This window comes from Doryrhamphus excisus, chromosome 5, assembly GCF_030265055.1.
Source record: "Doryrhamphus excisus isolate RoL2022-K1 chromosome 5, RoL_Dexc_1.0, whole genome shotgun sequence".
Classification (NCBI taxonomy): Eukaryota; Metazoa; Chordata; class Actinopteri; order Syngnathiformes; family Syngnathidae; genus Doryrhamphus; species Doryrhamphus excisus.
Window position 1 is genome coordinate 21,000,338 of NC_080470.1, and position 17,849 is coordinate 21,018,186.

At 48.3% G+C, this 17,849-nt stretch overlaps 1 protein-coding gene across 1 annotated transcript in view; it reads left to right on the forward strand.

The window, feature by feature from the left end:
* The window catches only part of nr5a2 (nuclear receptor subfamily 5, group A, member 2), a 52,986-nt gene extending 35,255 nt beyond the window's left edge, over window positions 1-17,731 (forward strand). Inside the window, exon 7 of the mRNA XM_058073029.1 lies at window positions 16,395-17,731. Coding sequence (XP_057929012.1) covers window positions 16,395-16,642 — 248 coding nt within the window. The 3' untranslated portion in view covers window positions 16,643-17,731. The remainder of the gene's footprint in view (window positions 1-16,394) is intronic.
* Window positions 17,732-17,849: the final 118 nt, after the last annotated feature.

Below are 17,849 nucleotides of genomic sequence, written 5' to 3' on the forward strand. Positions count from 1 at the left end.
TTAATCCCACCTTGCGAAAATGCAGTGTTCACGGTGGATTCTGGAACTAATGAAGCATGGGAAAGGAGGGATTACCGTATTCCACTTTGGAGCGGAGCTGAACTCAGGCGAGAGTCCAGGATTTTTTTTATCCAACTTTGTTTGATTTATCCCGGAGTAATGCTTGGCCAAACTTGCCGAGCCAGCTTGGATGGTTGGACGTTTGCTTCTGCTTGCAAGAGTTGATTTTACTGCTGAAATTTGTAGTTTTGGTGCACGTTTAGTCTCAGCTGGGACACTGACAGATCCATCCAGGACCATTATCGATATGGATCACGGAAAGCCCTTCCGCTTTTAGCCTGACTCTTCCACATCGGATGGGCAGTCGCTCACCATCTCCCCACCAGAGCTCTTAGTTAGGCCAGATGTCGATAACCACACTTGTCCTGACCCGGGTTTGACCGTCCTTTTTCACACTCTGTGCTATTTTCTCACCATCTTCCTCTTTATCCATCTCCTCCGTCTGTGTTGTCATTCTTTCCTTGTCGGAAGTGAAGGCTTTGTGTCTCCATCAAGATGGAGATGATGGCTCTGCTAGCATTGATCTGTGTTGGTGGACCTGTGAGCAATGGCCGTGTGTGTGTGTGTGTGTGTGGCAGTAAAGTTGCAGCCATTAAAGCTAGAGAAGACAGAGTGCAGGCCGGGTCAGAGTTCAGTGAAGAATTACTACTAGTTGTCTTGTGACAGAAGGCTGTTAATGGGTCTTTGATTTCCTTTTAAAAGGCTGAAGAGCTTAATAGAAAGACTGCCAAGCGGCTGTTTTATACGATCATCAGGTGACAGGTGAACAGAGGTGAAAGGCGGTCTTTCAATTAGTGCTTTTACAATCAACACTAATTAAAGCTAGATCAAACGAAGATGGCTGTGTGAGTTCCGCGGACCAGCACTTGGATGTCGAGTCCTTGTACGGTGTCGCAGCGTTCACAAAGTCCAGTGGTGGGAAAAATGAAACACATCTGCTTGATGAAGTGGGGCGTTTGACGGACAGCTTCCACGTTGGCACAGAACCTGCCGGCCCGGAGGTCAAAGTATGTTCTGAAAGCAAACCAGCGGGATCGGCGGGTCGGACCACGTCAGCTCTAATTGGGAGAGAAGGCCGCTGCCAGTCCTCGTCAGCTGGGAGGAGAACCAGAGGAGCTGTCAGAGCGGCGCTGAGTGCTAAATGCTCCCAGCAAAGAAAGCAGATTTGTGGACAGAACCTGGAATAATGCGTCCAAATTGGAGGAAGGGCAACAAAGCCCCCGACACTTGATGGGTTCGGGCTAGGGTGACGTGGGGTCACATTTCGCCTCCCAAGTCATTATGCTGATACTTCATGCAAAGTAGTTTTAGTAGTAGTACAGTAGTAGAGAAATGCTCATATTTGTAAATATGCTAAATACAGTACTTCTTTTGTTTCTCGTGGAGGTAGATCAGTGGGACATGGCCAGGCCTGTCGCGATAACATCATGCTGGACGATAATTACGCTACAAATTATTGTTGATCATCAATACTAATGATTGACACCATTCTTTGAGCGCATGTTTACATTATTTTATGGCATAATACACCTTTCATTTCATTTTCAGTCTCATTGGAAGGTCAAGAGCTTTTTTTAATAAATTAAACAAAAAAAAGACAAAAAAATCTCAATGAAAATAAAATGTCTCCCCGCAGTCAAGCAGTGGACAGAAATGTCCCCTTGTGGGACTAAGAAATATGGCATCTTATCTTATCTTATCTTTAAATGAATGTGGGGGTCATTTTGAGTTGGCCTGTGGTGGCGGAATAACATGCAATCTTTCTGATGTCCTTCAACACATCTTCGTTCACTGGGTTATACTGTATATCCACCCATCCATCCATGCATCCATCCATCCACCCATCCATGCACCCATCCATCCACCCATCATCCATCTAGCCAACATCCATCCATCTATCCATGCATCCATCCATCCACCCACCCATCTATCCATTAATCCATCCATCCACACAGCCATCCAGCCATCCACCCATCCACCCATCCATCCATCTATCCATTAATCCATCCATCCACACAGCCATCCAGCCATCCATCCATTCATCCATCCATCCATCCACCCAGCCATCTAAAGTCTGCCAAATGTTGTCTTTTCAACCGTACCGCACTTATCAACGTAGTGAGCGACACCGTCTGTGAGCGCATACCATTTTGTGCTATTTATTTACTTTGCCGACCCAACGCCTCAGGATGTGTACGCTGTCAAAACCAAGGCCAAGACAAGGTCATATTAAAATGAGCCCACGGGCTGAAAAAGTGTGAGCACCCCATGCTACATACAGTACATAGATATGGGTACAGCCTATTAAATGCAATATTACAATTAGATAACTATCAAATATTATACTATGGTTCAATGTGCACCAGAATGCCCCGCCTACCCTGTTGGCACTTGACAGATAAGGAGAGAAAAAGAAGACAGAGAGAACGCTATTACAATACACGAAAACTGAAAGGTTTGGTTTTCTCTTACGTCAGAAAGAAATCCACTTTTTTGTTCCTGCCGCATCACCATGGCGATAGTAACATCCTGATTTTTGTTTTGCCAGACACCAAAAGACGGTAAATGTGACCTTGATCAACGGCAGCACCATTCCCATTTCAGCCATGTCTATCTGTACCGGCAGGGAGAAGAAAATATGACATTCCCAGACAGGTGGACCCCAATTAAGCAGGAGCCGTGGCTGCTCACAATCAATGCGCTGATCCCCGGCTGGCCGGCTTAATCATACATACGGCACCCCTGCTTCCCCCCCGCTTACCCCCTCGCAGGGCAAATATTCATTTCCTGAAACCAACCCAATCATTTGAATGCGGCGGGGCATTGATTGACAAAAGGAGGTTCAATACTTGCCCCCCCCCGGGGCCGATGTAGGGGCCAAATCATGGAGCATATAACTGGCCCAAGACTTTATGGCTTCATTAAAGCAACACAACATAAATATTGTCTGATGTATTATATGCTGCGTGATGCCGACACCATACCGGGCAACCTGGAGTCGTCTTGTGGTTCTTTGGACTGTTCTTTGGACACTTTACTGGTGTGTCTCTTATTTGTGTGGGAGGCCCTTCCTGGTGAAATGTGGCACACAGGAAGTTGTTGTCTGCATCCTTAGATACTCGTGTATCCGTTATTTTTCCTAATGCATGAGTGCAGTCGGTGGATCGGTGCAACCACGGTAGCAATGGAAAGTACAGCGGTGTGATTGCAGGGCGCTGGTGTGTAGATTTATGTATAAGGCTAATAAATGCACAGTACATCTCGGCCTTCGTCATCACGGCGCTTTGACTGTGCGGCAAAGTGCTGGGCCAACACAGGCTGATTGAAAAGTATTGGACTGTCATCTACTTTTCAAACAAATCTTTTTACCAGCCATCAGCATCCTACAGGCGTCGTTCTAAGGCGGCAAACAAACAAATAAAAAAGTCCTTCGCCATCCGCTCTAACTTTCAAGCCCACGGATCCAAACTCAGCTAATCAAGTTTGAGTGTCCTGACTTTTCTTTCCTCGTATTGCGCCTCATCAGGAGGAGGCGGAAATATGGCCTAAAGCAATGAACTTAATACTCGGGCCTATTTTCTCTCAGTTTTAGCTTAAGAAATATAAACGCACCTTCCACTTTGGAGGGAATTCGCTGTAATCAGGCTGCCGAAAAGGCTTTCAGAATTTATGAAGCAATAAAAGCTGCGGCTTGCCATTATTACCCACTGCAGGCAGTTGTCATTAAGACGTGTTGTGGGACTTGGGTGCTGCTGAGGAGATGGAGTCACCCTGAACTGTCGTTGAGCTTCCCTTTTCCTTCTCGCCTGACAAACTCCCAGCATGGCTACAACCTGTCTTTCCTGTCGCCACCTGAAGCCTCCCCTTTAGCTGGTGCTACGGTGGTGCTACGGTGGTCCTTACTGGGGTGGACTGCAGCCCAATAACCATCAGACGCCATCTGTGGCAAAAGGCTTTCAAAAACAAAAAAAGAATCCAAAGACCTGGTCTCCTTCAACACCACAAAACCGACTGTTTAGACTTTGCAGGGGGCATCAAACATGGGACATTGAAAGGTGGAGAAGAGTTGGATTCTCTGATGAGGAAAAATGGAACCTTGATGGTTCAGATGGCTTCCAACGTTCCTGGCGTGACAAGGAGATCCACCTGAGAGGTTTTCTACCTACCACAGCAGAGCAGGTCCGTCATTGGAACACAGGCGGTGCGGGGTCGTCAAACGGTGGCTGATGACGTGCGGATGTTGCGGTGGCCATCCCTCATGAGCGAGGGCCCTGGTCTGTGTGGTAACATCTGGGTTCTCCAACAAGACAATGCTACCATTCACAATGCTGGTTGACCAAGGACGTCTTCTGGGAGAAGAACATCCCTCTTTTGGACCATCCCGCATCTTTCCCTGATTGGCATCCCAAAGAGAACGTTGGGGGATGGATGGCCAAGGAGGTTGATAAAAATGGCCATCAGTTCCAGCCAGTCGATGCCCTTAGTGAAGCCATCTTCACCACTTGGACCAATGTTCCCAGTAGCCTCCTGGAAACACTCCCATCCAGCATTCCCAAAGCAATTCTTCAGGTGTTGAACAGGAACGCTGGAGCTACTCATTACCGAGTCCTACTCAGACATTTTTTCTCCTGCTTTGGAGAGTTCTTCCTCCTTTTAGGAGCCGTGGTCTTCAACTTTTGACTTTTTGTCGCCCGCCCCTCTTGCTTTTGGATATTGTAGCTCTACTTAAGACCTCATTAAGATCCAAATGTGCTAAAGCTACATGCTAGCTACATGTACATGTACTCTGTATGAATGTGTACTGCCTGTACTCTGTGTATGCAGTTGTCCCAAAGCAGGCGAAGTATCTCAGACGTGTTTAGGAAGTAAATGAGGAGTTGGAAAGAAAAGACCACTAAGTGGTCATCGGCTTGAAGCCCCGCCTTCCAATTCCACTTCCACTCCACTTGCAGCGAGTGCGAGTGGAGTACATGATGACGCAATACAGGAGATATCCTCAATGCACACCTCAAGCCCATAAAAGCAGACGTCCCTTCTTCTCCTCGGACGTCCTGCCAAGTGGTTGTTGCCAAAGATTAGGAAAGCAGGGGACACTTGCAGTTACTGTCCTATCGATCGGCACGGATAGATTCCGTGATTTAGAGTCGGCCTCGGCTGGCGTCCTCCACGTTCCGGGCATCCCATTAAGGTAGGCGGCTTTGCTTTGGCTATTGATGTTTCAACATTAACAGTTACAAGCCGCTACAGAAAATCAATGCTCAACTTTTATTACCGGCTGCATAACGCTGAGGGGCCCCCGCCGGCCCACGCCGAGGAGCCCCGGCACGTCGGGTGTTTTCTAAGTGGTATCGGCAGTAATATCAATCACGTGTTGAACACACTACGGGGGCCTTAAGGGGCCAAACGGGCAGATGTGAGAGTTTTATTGCTGCATACTCATTTGGCTCAGACGGAGTCTCTTTGAACGCGTCAACACACCTAGCCTGCTAAAGCAACCATTGATCCCCTCCACCATCGCCAGCCAGCCGTCCATCGGTCATCCATTTGAGCCGGAGAGAATCTGCACCCAGGTAGAGCAACCCGGGCCTTTCCAACATTTATGAGGGGCTACCGAGCGGCGGTATGGAAGCCCTTCTGGGACAAACAGCCCCCGGTTCTGCGCTTGCAGCCTCGATCAATGGAAGTCAAGTTCATTACACACTTTCCACCTCCTTCCTCCTGCCCCACCGCCTCCTCCGCCTCCTGCAGTCGTGGAGCGGCCCACCGCTGGGGCGCTATTCCGCTAGTTGTTTACGTGACTGCGCGAGTCTCCCCACGGCCAAAGCTTCAGGTTATCGTTATGTGCCGGGTCGCTCCGCTGCAATGCTAATGCCGGAACATTCTCAGCGGCCACGTCGTGGGTCCCAGCGCTGCGCTTGCTAGCTCGCTAGCTCCACTCCAATTAACTGGCCAGGGATGCGTGTTTGGGCCAAGGAGGACAGGCTCGGGCTACCCAGGGCCCTGCGGTGAACCGGCTCATAATAGTCAAGGAAAACACAAATTCTCACAAAATATCACACCCCCACCCGCTTGTTTGTGGAATTCATGTACACTCGGCCCCTGATTGGAATTCCCTGCAATTTACATTCTCGCTACCTGGAGTCACGTCTTCGCAGGCTGACTCACCAGTCCGCGTTTTTACCACCGTTCTGCTCGCTATCCTTCCCAAGCAACACGCACGGCGGCTGCCGTTCTTCACCTTCACCCCCATACGCCCCCATACGCCCCCATACGCCCCAATACGCCCCAATACGCCCCCTGGACATGCAGCGATTCAACATAAAACTTCAATCCAAAAACTGTGGGAAGCGTCTGAATGATGCAACTTCCTGTGGACCATGTGACTTGTAGAATGTGTCAGAGGGGTCGTGGGGGAGGGAGAAGAGGACTGAGGACGAACCAAGGCACTGAAGTGGGAATTTGGGAAGGATTGCAGATTCCAGGAAGCAATGAACCTTTTAACGTGCACTCGTACGTATTCAATATGCAGGACACTTCCTACAAACAGCATTTCACAGGCAACTTTAGCATTTAGCATTCAGGCCGAGGGACTGAGCTGTAATGTGTACGTCAACACCGCGAACAATCCGCCTGTCAAGGGCGTAGGAAAGCAGCTGATTCTTACTAAACAACATCGATGCCTACACAACAGGGCTGTCATGTGTGTGTGTGTGTGCGTGTCAGTGTACATGTACAAAGAACTGTGCTACGGTCCGTCTTACTTCCACTTCCCATCCGTTCATCAAGGATCCCGAGTACTCAGCTTTTTCCTTTTCTTCCAAAAAACAGCGTGCACGTGTGCCTCTCACGTTACGTTTGTGGTAGGAAATGGATGACAAACACCAAATGAATGTAAACAACACAAAAGGAGTTTGACCCGTGTGGTGCAGGGGTCAAATGCAATCAGGACCCCCGGCTGTCAATGATTAGTCAACTTGTAAAGGTGAGTAAGAGCCCATTCCACCAGAGGAATCTTCTTGCTGTCATTTCCTTACAAAGACTTTATGAGCGCTTTGGCTGATGAGGTATCGTTAGCGTCACTCATTAGCCGCTAGTCACCTGTGAGACATGTACTAGTTACTCATCATTCAGGGGAGAGTTCACAATTTACCTTCTTTTCCAGAAAATGTCCCTTTTTTATGTTTTTATGTTCTCAGTGCAAATGCTGGCAGCTATGGGGTCACATGACGTCAATGTAGTACATGTTGAGGGCCAGCTCTAGAAGCACGGAGCCCAGCTCCCCGCAGCATGTGTTTATGCCGAGGTGGCGTGCGCTAGTGCATACACTAGCGCCACAGCTTGGTCTTGGTCTTTTCTTGTCATGGAGGATATTTGAAGTAACAAAGACATTCAGACACCAAGATGTCCGCCATAGCTGAAGGAATCACACAGCGGTGCAAAAAAATGCCATGAACAACGTTTGAAATAACAAAGTCGTATTTTTGGCCACGGCCTGCCCTCCTATGAAGCCCCACTTCATGTCCCAACTGGTGCAGCTGCCACCCATACCCCCCCCAACACCCCCTACAGTGCATGCCTCACGTCAAAAGGCCCCCTTCCACCATGATGACAGACAATGGTGACCTGATATGGGACCTGATGAACTGACCATGGCAGCATATCATCCCCATATCATCTACCATTATATACATGGATGGGTATATTATAGTATATAATCTACCATTATATACATGGATGGGTATATTATAGTATATCATCTACCATTATATACATGGATGGGTATATTATAGTATATCATCTACCATTATATACATTGATGGGTATATTATAGTATATCATCTACCATTATATACATGGATGGGTATATTATAGTATATCATCTACCATTATATACATGGATGGGTATATTATAGTATATCATCTACCATTATATACATGGATGGGTATATTATAGGATATCATCTACCATTATATACATGGACCTTTATATGATTATTGGATATCATCTACCATTAGTGTGCAAACTTGGGAGACTAAAAGGGACAGGACTGGGGGGACAAGACCAGGAGGGAACAGGACCAGAAGGGGGACAGGACCAGGAGGGAACAGGACAGGGAGGGGGTGAGGTAGGCACCATCCAGCAATTTGCACATCAGTGGGCGGAGCAAGTGCTTGTCATGTGACAGTAGCCCCAAAATGACAGCAGAGCAAAGAAGTTGAAAGGAGGCGTGCAAACACGCTTGCTTTAGTCAGCACCGGCCCGCTGCCTTCCATCATCAAGACAGAGGGAGGGGGGACGTGGACCAAGGGGGGGTGCTATGGATTACCTGTCCTTCATGCTGAAAATATACATCCCAAGGCGCATGGCGCTGAATTATTCATTCAAATTTGTCAGAAGAAGAATAAGAGAAATGTATTGACGGGCAGACGGGCCCTTTAATGAGACCATTAAAGGGGAGGCTTCCCACCAACCGGCACCTTCCCCACTGCTGCAGGACTTTTAGGGGTGGCGGGAGGAGGCACTTGACCCCCCAATGATTTTCTGTCACTTTCTCATAAACAAGAAAGCTTGATGTGTCCCTCCACCACTTGGCAAGCCCCCCCACAGCCACAAAGAATGCTAGGTATAATTAGCCCAGGGGGGTAAAAGTGCACTGAATGCAAACAAGCTTACTGGACAGTTCTTTAGGTACACCTGCACGACCCAACGAGATCCAGTCTTACATAACTCATAGCCGCACTTCTGGTGGTCTTCATCCCCAGGTTCTTCTAATTGCCACCAGTTGCCCCCTGATTTACCTTCATGGGGGGGGCATTGTTGCTAGGGTTGCAGACGTTACTGCAGAGGTGATGGAACAGGGACCTCTGGTGGATCTAAAGAAGGGGGGGGGGGTAGATCTCGCTGGGGAGATAAGATGGACCTCAAAGGGCTAAAACACTGGCTTCTTGCCGATTCAACCCCCCAGGCTCAACCTCCCAGGCTCGCTCCGGCACTTCTCAGCAGCATAAACCGAATGACCATTTTTAATAATCATTGAAAAGACTCGCTAATCCCTCCTCTATGCTGCTCCACTGGCCCGACCCCGCGACCCCATGACCCCATGACCCCACCCCGATAAGACCATTCCTGCAAAGTAGGATTCCTGATTCATGAATCAAATATTTTTGTAGTTTGAGCATATGAAACCTGTCACCAGTCATCAAGTCTGGTGCTTGTGTGTCTCACCAAGTATTACAGTAACCTTACTGACACCTAGTGGCCACTCCGTGTGGAAAGGACTCAATAATCCCGATATCGGATGTGAACCTTTTGGGATAAATGGAACCAGGCAGCTGGACTGGACTGTAAATTGTCCACAGGAAGCTCCTGTACGGATGAGAGTGTGATTGGTTGGGATTGGCTGACGACCGGTCCAGGGTGTACCCCACCTCTTTCCCCAAATCGGCTGGGATAGGCTCCAGCATAGAAGGGGAATTTTAGTTTATTTCACCAGATATATCCCACATGAATCTCGTGATTTCACGAATGAATGAATGAATGAATTCAACCGCATGAAGTGCATGATTTATGAATTCAGATATCTTGGAAAAAACATATTAGTGTTGGGGATCACTGGAATTCAAGTCCACCCAGTATTATTTTTCATTAAATGAAAATATTGGGCAGCCGACCAACCGGATTGAGATTTCCCCGGACCAATTCTCCCAATTCTCCCAATTCTCCATCACCTCCAACAGCAAAAAGCTGCAATAATGTGTGGAAATGAAAGATCCTGGCTGATTTCATCCTGGCTGATCTCGGATTGAAATCAACTTCAGGACAAATCCCAGCACCTTGCAGGCAGCATCAGCAATGAGGGAGCTCTCAGAGCACCTGGTCTCGTGTTTATTTGATCACACCTAAGGCGTCCTGTCTCTTGAACCCTCACCTTGGCGGGCCCGCAGACCCGTCCTTGGGCGACAGGAGCGAAGCGACCGCTACCTGTTAACAACATCAGCCATGATGTCAACCCTGGTTTAGATTCGGCTTAATATATCCCCAACTGGACTGCGCTGCATTGCTTATCAAAGCGCGTGACATGCCTCCTCTTGACTGGTTAAAGGGAGGGTTTGATAGCCGGACGAGCAAATTGAGCCTTCATGCGCGGTTCTGACACGCTGCCAAAAGCTGGTCCCCGTTGCTGGTGGATTGTGAGAGGGAGGAAGTGTTATTATTCATGGCCCGCTGAGAAGATAGCGGGCCCCTGGACATGGAGCTGGATGTTAGCTGGAGGGCATGTGCGTTACGCTACGAGACAATCACTGCAGAGGACGGCTCAGTCTTCACCGCCTAATGAGGCTTTTTCTCCACCGTGATGTTTGTCTGATTCGCACAGCCTATTAAATATAGATGAGGCCTTTCAAGGACGTTGGTGTCCGTATGCCTTTTTCGTTTCTATCTTTTCCCAAACATTGCTGTACGGCCCAGACACTGCTCAAAATAAGACACACGGTGTGGAAAAGGTGAGATTAGGGGGCGTGCCATCACCCGTCGTCTGCTAACGATGTCCTCCGCCAACCACCAGTTGGTTGACTCCACCGGTCGAGCCATTGTCATGCCGGACGCTTGCTCACCAGCCGTACCGCACACAACACCCCACACCCCACCCCCACGCCCACCAGAGACATAAATAGGCAAACGCCAAACAGAACTGAAGAAGCTGTTGGGCAAACGGTGAAAGGTATTCAACAAGCAACCACTTGCCTCGCTTCAATCTGATGTCAGCACTGACCAACCACCGGTTGGTCTTCATCTGCAGGCACTCAGATATGAATGTATGCTAACCATTTAGCCAGGACCTTTAATGTCTTAAAGATCGAAACGCCCTGATTCTTTCTCTCCTTGCATCCCGTATCGAGTCTGACAGAATCCCTGTTAATTGTCAAGAAGCAACCACCCGTCGTAGCGCTGCTTTTTGTCAGGCAAAAGAAGAATTCCCCAAAAGGGACGGTGAGGAAAACAAGTCCTGCTAGCTCTCCAGGGAGCGACGCTTTGGCTGGCAAGCATAAATAGATGAACACTTGAATGCTCTAATGGGGTAGCTTGGCCTCCTGCTGAGGAAAGGAGCACGGGACTTGGAGGTCAGGTATCGATGGGAGTTGAGTGTGTGGTTACACAACGTTGTGGTTTCATGGCTGTCAAATCAGGGGTAAAGGATGCTGTGCTACAATCCAACTAATAGATCAGAGCGGATCAGATAGTGGGCTAGCTAAGCGATAATGTCAACCATGTGGCCCTTGCCCCCCCATCCCAAAGCCGATAATGGCTTTGACCGCCCTGGCGTCCCAGGTGCGGACATGTTTTCCCGTGTAAAGGTGTCCGTAGAGGCTACACGGTTCTCCTGACCCACTCGGACTCAAAGGTCATCAGGTTCTCATCTGTCGACGCCCTCTTCCCTGATTGGAGCCGAGCTGCTACGTGGATTAATAATAAATAAAGTAGCAGTTGACGTGATAACAAGAAAGTGGGATGCAATAAAGAGGCCAGGCCGCGGGTTCAAGTCCTCTTGAAAGCGCCGCAGTCGTAGTAAAAGGTGCTCCACCTTTGATAGGCTCGTATAAAGGCCGATTGGAAGAGCCCGATGGCGGAAGTCGCTTGTTTGTCTACTGCTTTCCTGACAGCGCTGGACTCCATATCTCTTTATGGCCCAACACTTTTTATGTGTTGTTTTGAAAGCCAGAAGGAAGGGAAGCACGAGGCGCATTTCAAGCCAGGGAATTGGCAGCATATGACGGACGTTTATTCATTTGGGACATGAAAGTGAAAAAACACGCCGTGGATTTGTGCTGTTGTCCTGGCAGCTAGCAGCTACGCTAGCAGAAAAACAATGTCAGGCCAGGAGACATGCACTGAAGCTTGCATGAGCTAAGGGGGGCCGTGTTGAAATGCAGTCAAGGCCAGTAACCCTAAAGGTGGTACCATTTCGGAATCTGACCCAAGTCACAGAATTAAAGTCGAAAATAACTTGGAAATTTTGGAATTTTATTTTGGCCTTGTTATGAACTGATGGCAATAAAAATATATGCCACTGAAAACGCCATCCTAGTTAGTAGGGAAAAGTAGTCTGGGAAAATTTGTTTTCAAACCGGAGCAGACTGAAGGTACAGGAACGTTCCGGCAGAACCAGGAGCAGGTGAATATTCACCTGTAATTTCGGTCTCCCAACCCGCCGTGGTGTAGTGGTTAGCATTCCGGACCTTGGAACGAATGCCTCGGGTTCGAATGTCCACCAGGAAGGGCATCCGAAATATAAGCCAAAATTCCGTATGCGAATTAAAAAGATCCGAGCTGAAGGTTGCTACTCCGTCCTCCTGTGACCCTGTCCTGCTGAAGTACCCTCAGGCAAGACACAGTCAAAGTGTTTTGAGTACCTTCAGGGTAGAAACCTACCCAAGTTTCACTTTGCTGTCTGACAGCAACTACGGTGTGTTCAAGGACCGCTGCACAAGTGTGAAATCTCCTTCACGTCAGGAGAAGCCATCAGCAGTGAAGCAAAAAGACAGAAACAGGACACCGGACCCTCGATCACCTGTTTGCCCACTAGGATCCATCGTATCGCAGAATGGATTTCCTATGATCGCGTGTTCCTTCGCCAGGTCGCGTTGGGGGGCGGTGCAACGCTGTGGCGGCTCGGACCACATCTCATTTGGGGAGGAATGGAAAGGCACGGCGGGGTCTGGAGGACAAAGCGTGTACGTGGGATTTTGCATTAGGTGGCGACTGGCCATCAAATGGATTGTTGGGAACCTCGGGGTTTGCCATTTCAATATTTGGATGCAGCGTTGCCATGAACTCTTTTATGTGTAAAAAAAAGAAAAAAGTTGATAATTAGTCCCACAGTGACTGAACGATGAGATGGTGGGAGAGAAGGAGAGCGTGGAGGAGGGTAGGAGGTAGGAGGTAGGAGGCAGTGAAAAGGAGAGCACTTAGCACACTTAATGCCTGACCTGACACTGGCTGGAGAGCAACTCTTTGTTTTCTTTCTTCATTGCCTCCATTGTCTTTCTTCAACGATCATGTTGTCGATTGTGGACCAAAAGAAAGACATTATTTTTTCAAAACTGGAACGGCTAATAATTAGCAATTAAAATGTGCCCAACATCTCTTTAGCTGGCCCCTCCCCCAACACCCGCCAGCATTCACCCCGGGAGGAGGTGGCGACACCTGGGATGCTTGCCCTCATCTCGACTCTCACCTTGTGGTGATGGAGGGCGTTGCAGCCACACGTGTGGTGAAAAGGTTGCATCGTGCTGAAAAAAACATCACTGGCAGGCGGAATCTTTTTTGGAATCTCTCGTTGGATCTTTCCCATGCCAATCACCTTCGACAACACATCCATGCCAATCACCTTCGACAACACATCCATGCCAATCACCTATGACATCACAACGATGCCAATCATCTTTGACAACACATCCATGCCAATCACCTATGACATCACAACGATGCCAATCACCTTCGACAACACATCCATGCCAATCACCTATGACATCACATCCATGCCAATCACATCCATGCCAATCACCTATGACATCACATCCATGCCAATCACCTATGACAACACATCCATGCCAATCACCTATGACATCACATACATGCCAATCACCTTCATGTGTTCACATGTTTGGTAGATTTTGTACCAAGGCTGAAAACGTGCATATGTGCATCATTGCATCCATGTTAGGTCAGGGTTCCATTTCCAACATTGCCATGCAAAGCAAGATCCATGCTAGGATGATTTGGTGTGGAGCAATGCCAGAGCCCAGAACTCAACCCCAATAAAAGCCTTTGGAAGGAAGTATAGGAAGGCCGTCTCAGCAGGCCTCGCAGTTGAGTGGCAGCAGGAAAACGCGTGTCGTGTTTGTTTGGAGTCCCGCTTTGTCACCCCGCCTCCTGCTGCCACACACACACACACACACACACACACACACACACACTCCTTTCCTGTCCTCCTGGTGGCCTTAGTTAGCCCCCCCCCCCATCGTGTCACCCAGAGGTCAGGGTGAGCACGACACGCCAGACAAGAGGAGTGCAGATGGTAATAGCATGCTAGACTGCATGGTAGATGGAGGTGCCTTCAAGGAGCTGCTCCTCATTCTCTAGACCTCATTAGCTGCTGATTTATCTCCCCCTCCTTCCTCCAGTGCTCCCAGTAGCTGCAGATGTGCGTGTGCATGTGTGTGTGTGTGTGTAAGCTGGTGTACGGCAAGAGAGAAATATGGTGTGTATTTCCATGGATTAGTGTGTGTGATAACGTGTGTGTCTGAGAAGTAAAAGAGATGAAGTGGTGTGTGTGTGTGCGTGTGTACGTGTGTGCGTGTCATGTTGGGAGGTGTCAGATAGACGCAGGGACGCCGTCCTTACGCATTAGCCTGCATAAGCACAGGCAACCTGGGGTCAAACGTATTAATAAAAGATCACACACACCTCATTAGCGATTCTCCAGCCCTGCCGTTGATAACGATGACAAGTCGACACGCTGTAGTCCAGCATTATCCATTTAGCACATTTTCCACTTGTCTTGCAATAATGTGCGGAAGCCCCCAGTGAGCTTATTATTGTTATTGCAGAGGAAAAGTGCTTGTGGCGCACACAGGTAGGATTTGGGTGGATGCAAAACAGAATTTACACAAGCAGCTAACAAGGAAGATGTTCCTCCAACGAGCGGTTCCGCCCGCCCTCCCTTGCCGGTTCATGTGTGACCATATTGTTTGGATACAAGCAAAAAGGAGGACGGCAGCTCCCTGGCACCAACATGGCTGCCTTCTCCTGCATAATTTAGCGACTCGTGGGGATTGAATCTCTCAGGAGCATCACCCCCTTTTTCCCGATTCCTTCTACACCGCGGCCCCGAGAGACAGAAGAAGTAGCGGGAAGCTAAACAATTCCATAAATGAGGTTATGGATGCCTCCTTTGTATTTGGACACATGTACAACATCATAAAATCATAGACCAAGTGTTGGCATCTGGCTAGAAAGAAGGCATCTGGCTAGAAAGAAGGCATCTGGCTAGAAAGAAGGCATCTGGCTAGAAAGAAGGCATCCGGCTAGAAAGAAGGCATCAGGCTAGAAAGAAGGCATCAGGCTAGAAAGAAGGCATCAGGCTAGAAAGAAGGCATCAGGCTAGAAAGAAGGCATCCGGCCAGAAAGAAGGCATCGGGCTAGAAAGAAGGCATCGGGCTAGAAAGAAGGCATCAGGCTAGAAAAAAGGCATCTGGCTGGAAAGAAGGCATCAGGCTGGAAAGAAGGCATCTGGCTAGAAAGAAGGCATCAGGCTAGAAAGAAGGCATCAGGCTAGAAAGAAGGCATCTGGCTAGAAAGAAGGCATCTGGCTAGAAAGAAGGCATCTGGCTAGAAAGAAGGCATCAGGCTAGAAAGAAGGCATCTAGCTAGAAAGAAGGCATCGGGAGGGAAAGAAGGCATCGGGCTAGAAAGAAGGCATCTAGCTAGAAAGAAGGCATCTGGCTAGAAGGAAGGCATCAGGCTAGAAAGAAGGCATCAGGCTAAAAAGAAGGCATCAGGCTAGAAAGAAGGCATCAGGCTAGAAAGAAGGCATCTGGCTAGAAAGAAGGCATCAGGCTAGAAAGAAGGCATCAGGCTAGAAAGAAGGCATCAAGCTAGAAAGAAGGCATCTGGCTAGAAAGAAGGCATCTGGCTAGAAAGAAGGCATCTGGCTAGAAAGAAGGCATAAAGCTAGAAAGAAGGCATCTGGCTAGAAAGAAGGCATCAGGCTAGAAAGAAGGCATCTGGCTAGAAAGAAGGCATCAGGAGGGAAAGAAGGCATCGGGCTAGAAAGAAGGCATCAGGCTAGAAAGAAGGCATGTTGGCTGGAAAGCAGCTTCCAGGTGCACATGGGACTTGAAAGGAGTTGGAGCACTTACTGGAACATGGTCTTCTTCTACTTTAGCTTCCTGGTCCTCCTTGCTGGTCTTTGTGAGTATGAGGAGTAGTGCTTGATCTCAGCTTCCCCCTCCTGCGTGCCTCCATTTCATACAAGTGTGTCTCACTTATCACCTTCCCCACTTCCTGTTTCTTGCACTTCCTGGTTCATGCTGCATTTCCTGCTAGGACATTTCAGACCTCCCACAGGAGAGGAAGTTGGAGTTTGAACATAGCAACATGCACATGAAAAGGAAGCTGGAAAGGGTCTGATGACATGCGCCATGTTGTGTAGGATCAACTTTATTGGCAAATGTTGTTTCAAAATAAAAGACATGAAAAGAAATGGATCGTTCTCAAACATAACATGCAGAAGAAATGCAATAGCTCCAACACTTTGTCTTTTTCTCTACAGATGTGAAGAACCTGGAGAACTTCCACCTGGTGGAGAGCGTCCAGGAGCAGGTGAACGCGGCACTGTTGGACTACGTCATGTGCAACTACCCGCAGCAAACGGACAAGTTCGGTCAGCTGCTCCTGCGGCTGCCGGAGATACGAGCCATCAGCCTGCAGGCCGAAGAATACCTTTACTACAAACACCTGAACGGCGACGTGCCCTGCAACAACCTGCTCATCGAAATGCTCCACGCCAAGAGAGCTTAGGAGGGGAGCGCTCCCGCTTTTTTCCACATTTGTCCGTGCGCAGCCAGACTGACTAACTACGTGAGAAGGAAGCGGAGGAAATGGAAAAGAGGAAAGACCCGGAAGCAAAGCAAGACGTTTGTACAGATGTTGACTGTGTCGGCTGGACTCTCCTCATTGGTCGGTACTGTACAGACGCCGCCGCAGGCGCCATCGCTCTCTCTCACCTGCAGGCAGCGGCAGCTTGACCAAAAGTGGGAGAACCCACCCATCAAGGAGGAAAGAAAGAAGGGATGAACTTCTACTTCATTGAACAAAATAGTTCAGTAAGAAAAAAGAAGACATAATCCGTACCTCAGACGGTCCGGTTCACTTCATATTAGGAATATTTCATACATATATACATTTCTCCTGCAAAAAACTCCCTCGTATGATTTGAACCCCCTCAAAACCTTGATGTTGGACGTGGACTTGGCCCGCCTTTGTCCGGATAGACCAAAGCCTGCCGCACAACAGAAGAAGGGAATCACAGACAAAGCCCTCCAATCAGTATTATTTTGAAAAAAGTCGGAAAAAAATATTGTGATGTCACAGTTACGTGAGTCTTGCCTTATTTCATGACCATGCTAGCTAACCGTGCAGATGTGAAAGAAAAGATGTACAAATATATATAGAAAATCAAGTATTCATGTTGTATGAAGGAGGCGTTTACGTTCATGCGCTCGGTGGGAGACGAGCGTGCCGATGATGCAACGACTCCTGAGAAGATGACATCCACGACTCTATCCGCCTTGATCGCCTGTACAGTGTTTGACTTTCATTTGACTTTCAAGCAGTACTTCAATGATGTCGGGAGACACGACAATCCTGAAGGAATCACACATGTTCATTTCCATGCGCTGGCATTCATACAGTACTACAGTATGAGGTGGAAGTATTGCTGTTAGGCTTCACTTTCTTTGTATCGTCCATATCCTTTACCTCTTTGATGTACAGAATGTTACGCTTAATAATGAAAATAATTTATTGCTTTCCATCTTTGTGTTACATGACGTGAGGTTTTGGGCGCCACAATAAATTTGTCTACTGTAGAATCCTCGGCTTTTCTTTCCTTGGGCTTGGATTTGGGGTGTCCATGCTGGCGCCCGGGGGCCCTATACCATCTGCAAATGTTTTATAATTGGCCCTCGGAACGTTCGGAAAAATACAAAAAACAAGAACCTTTTCA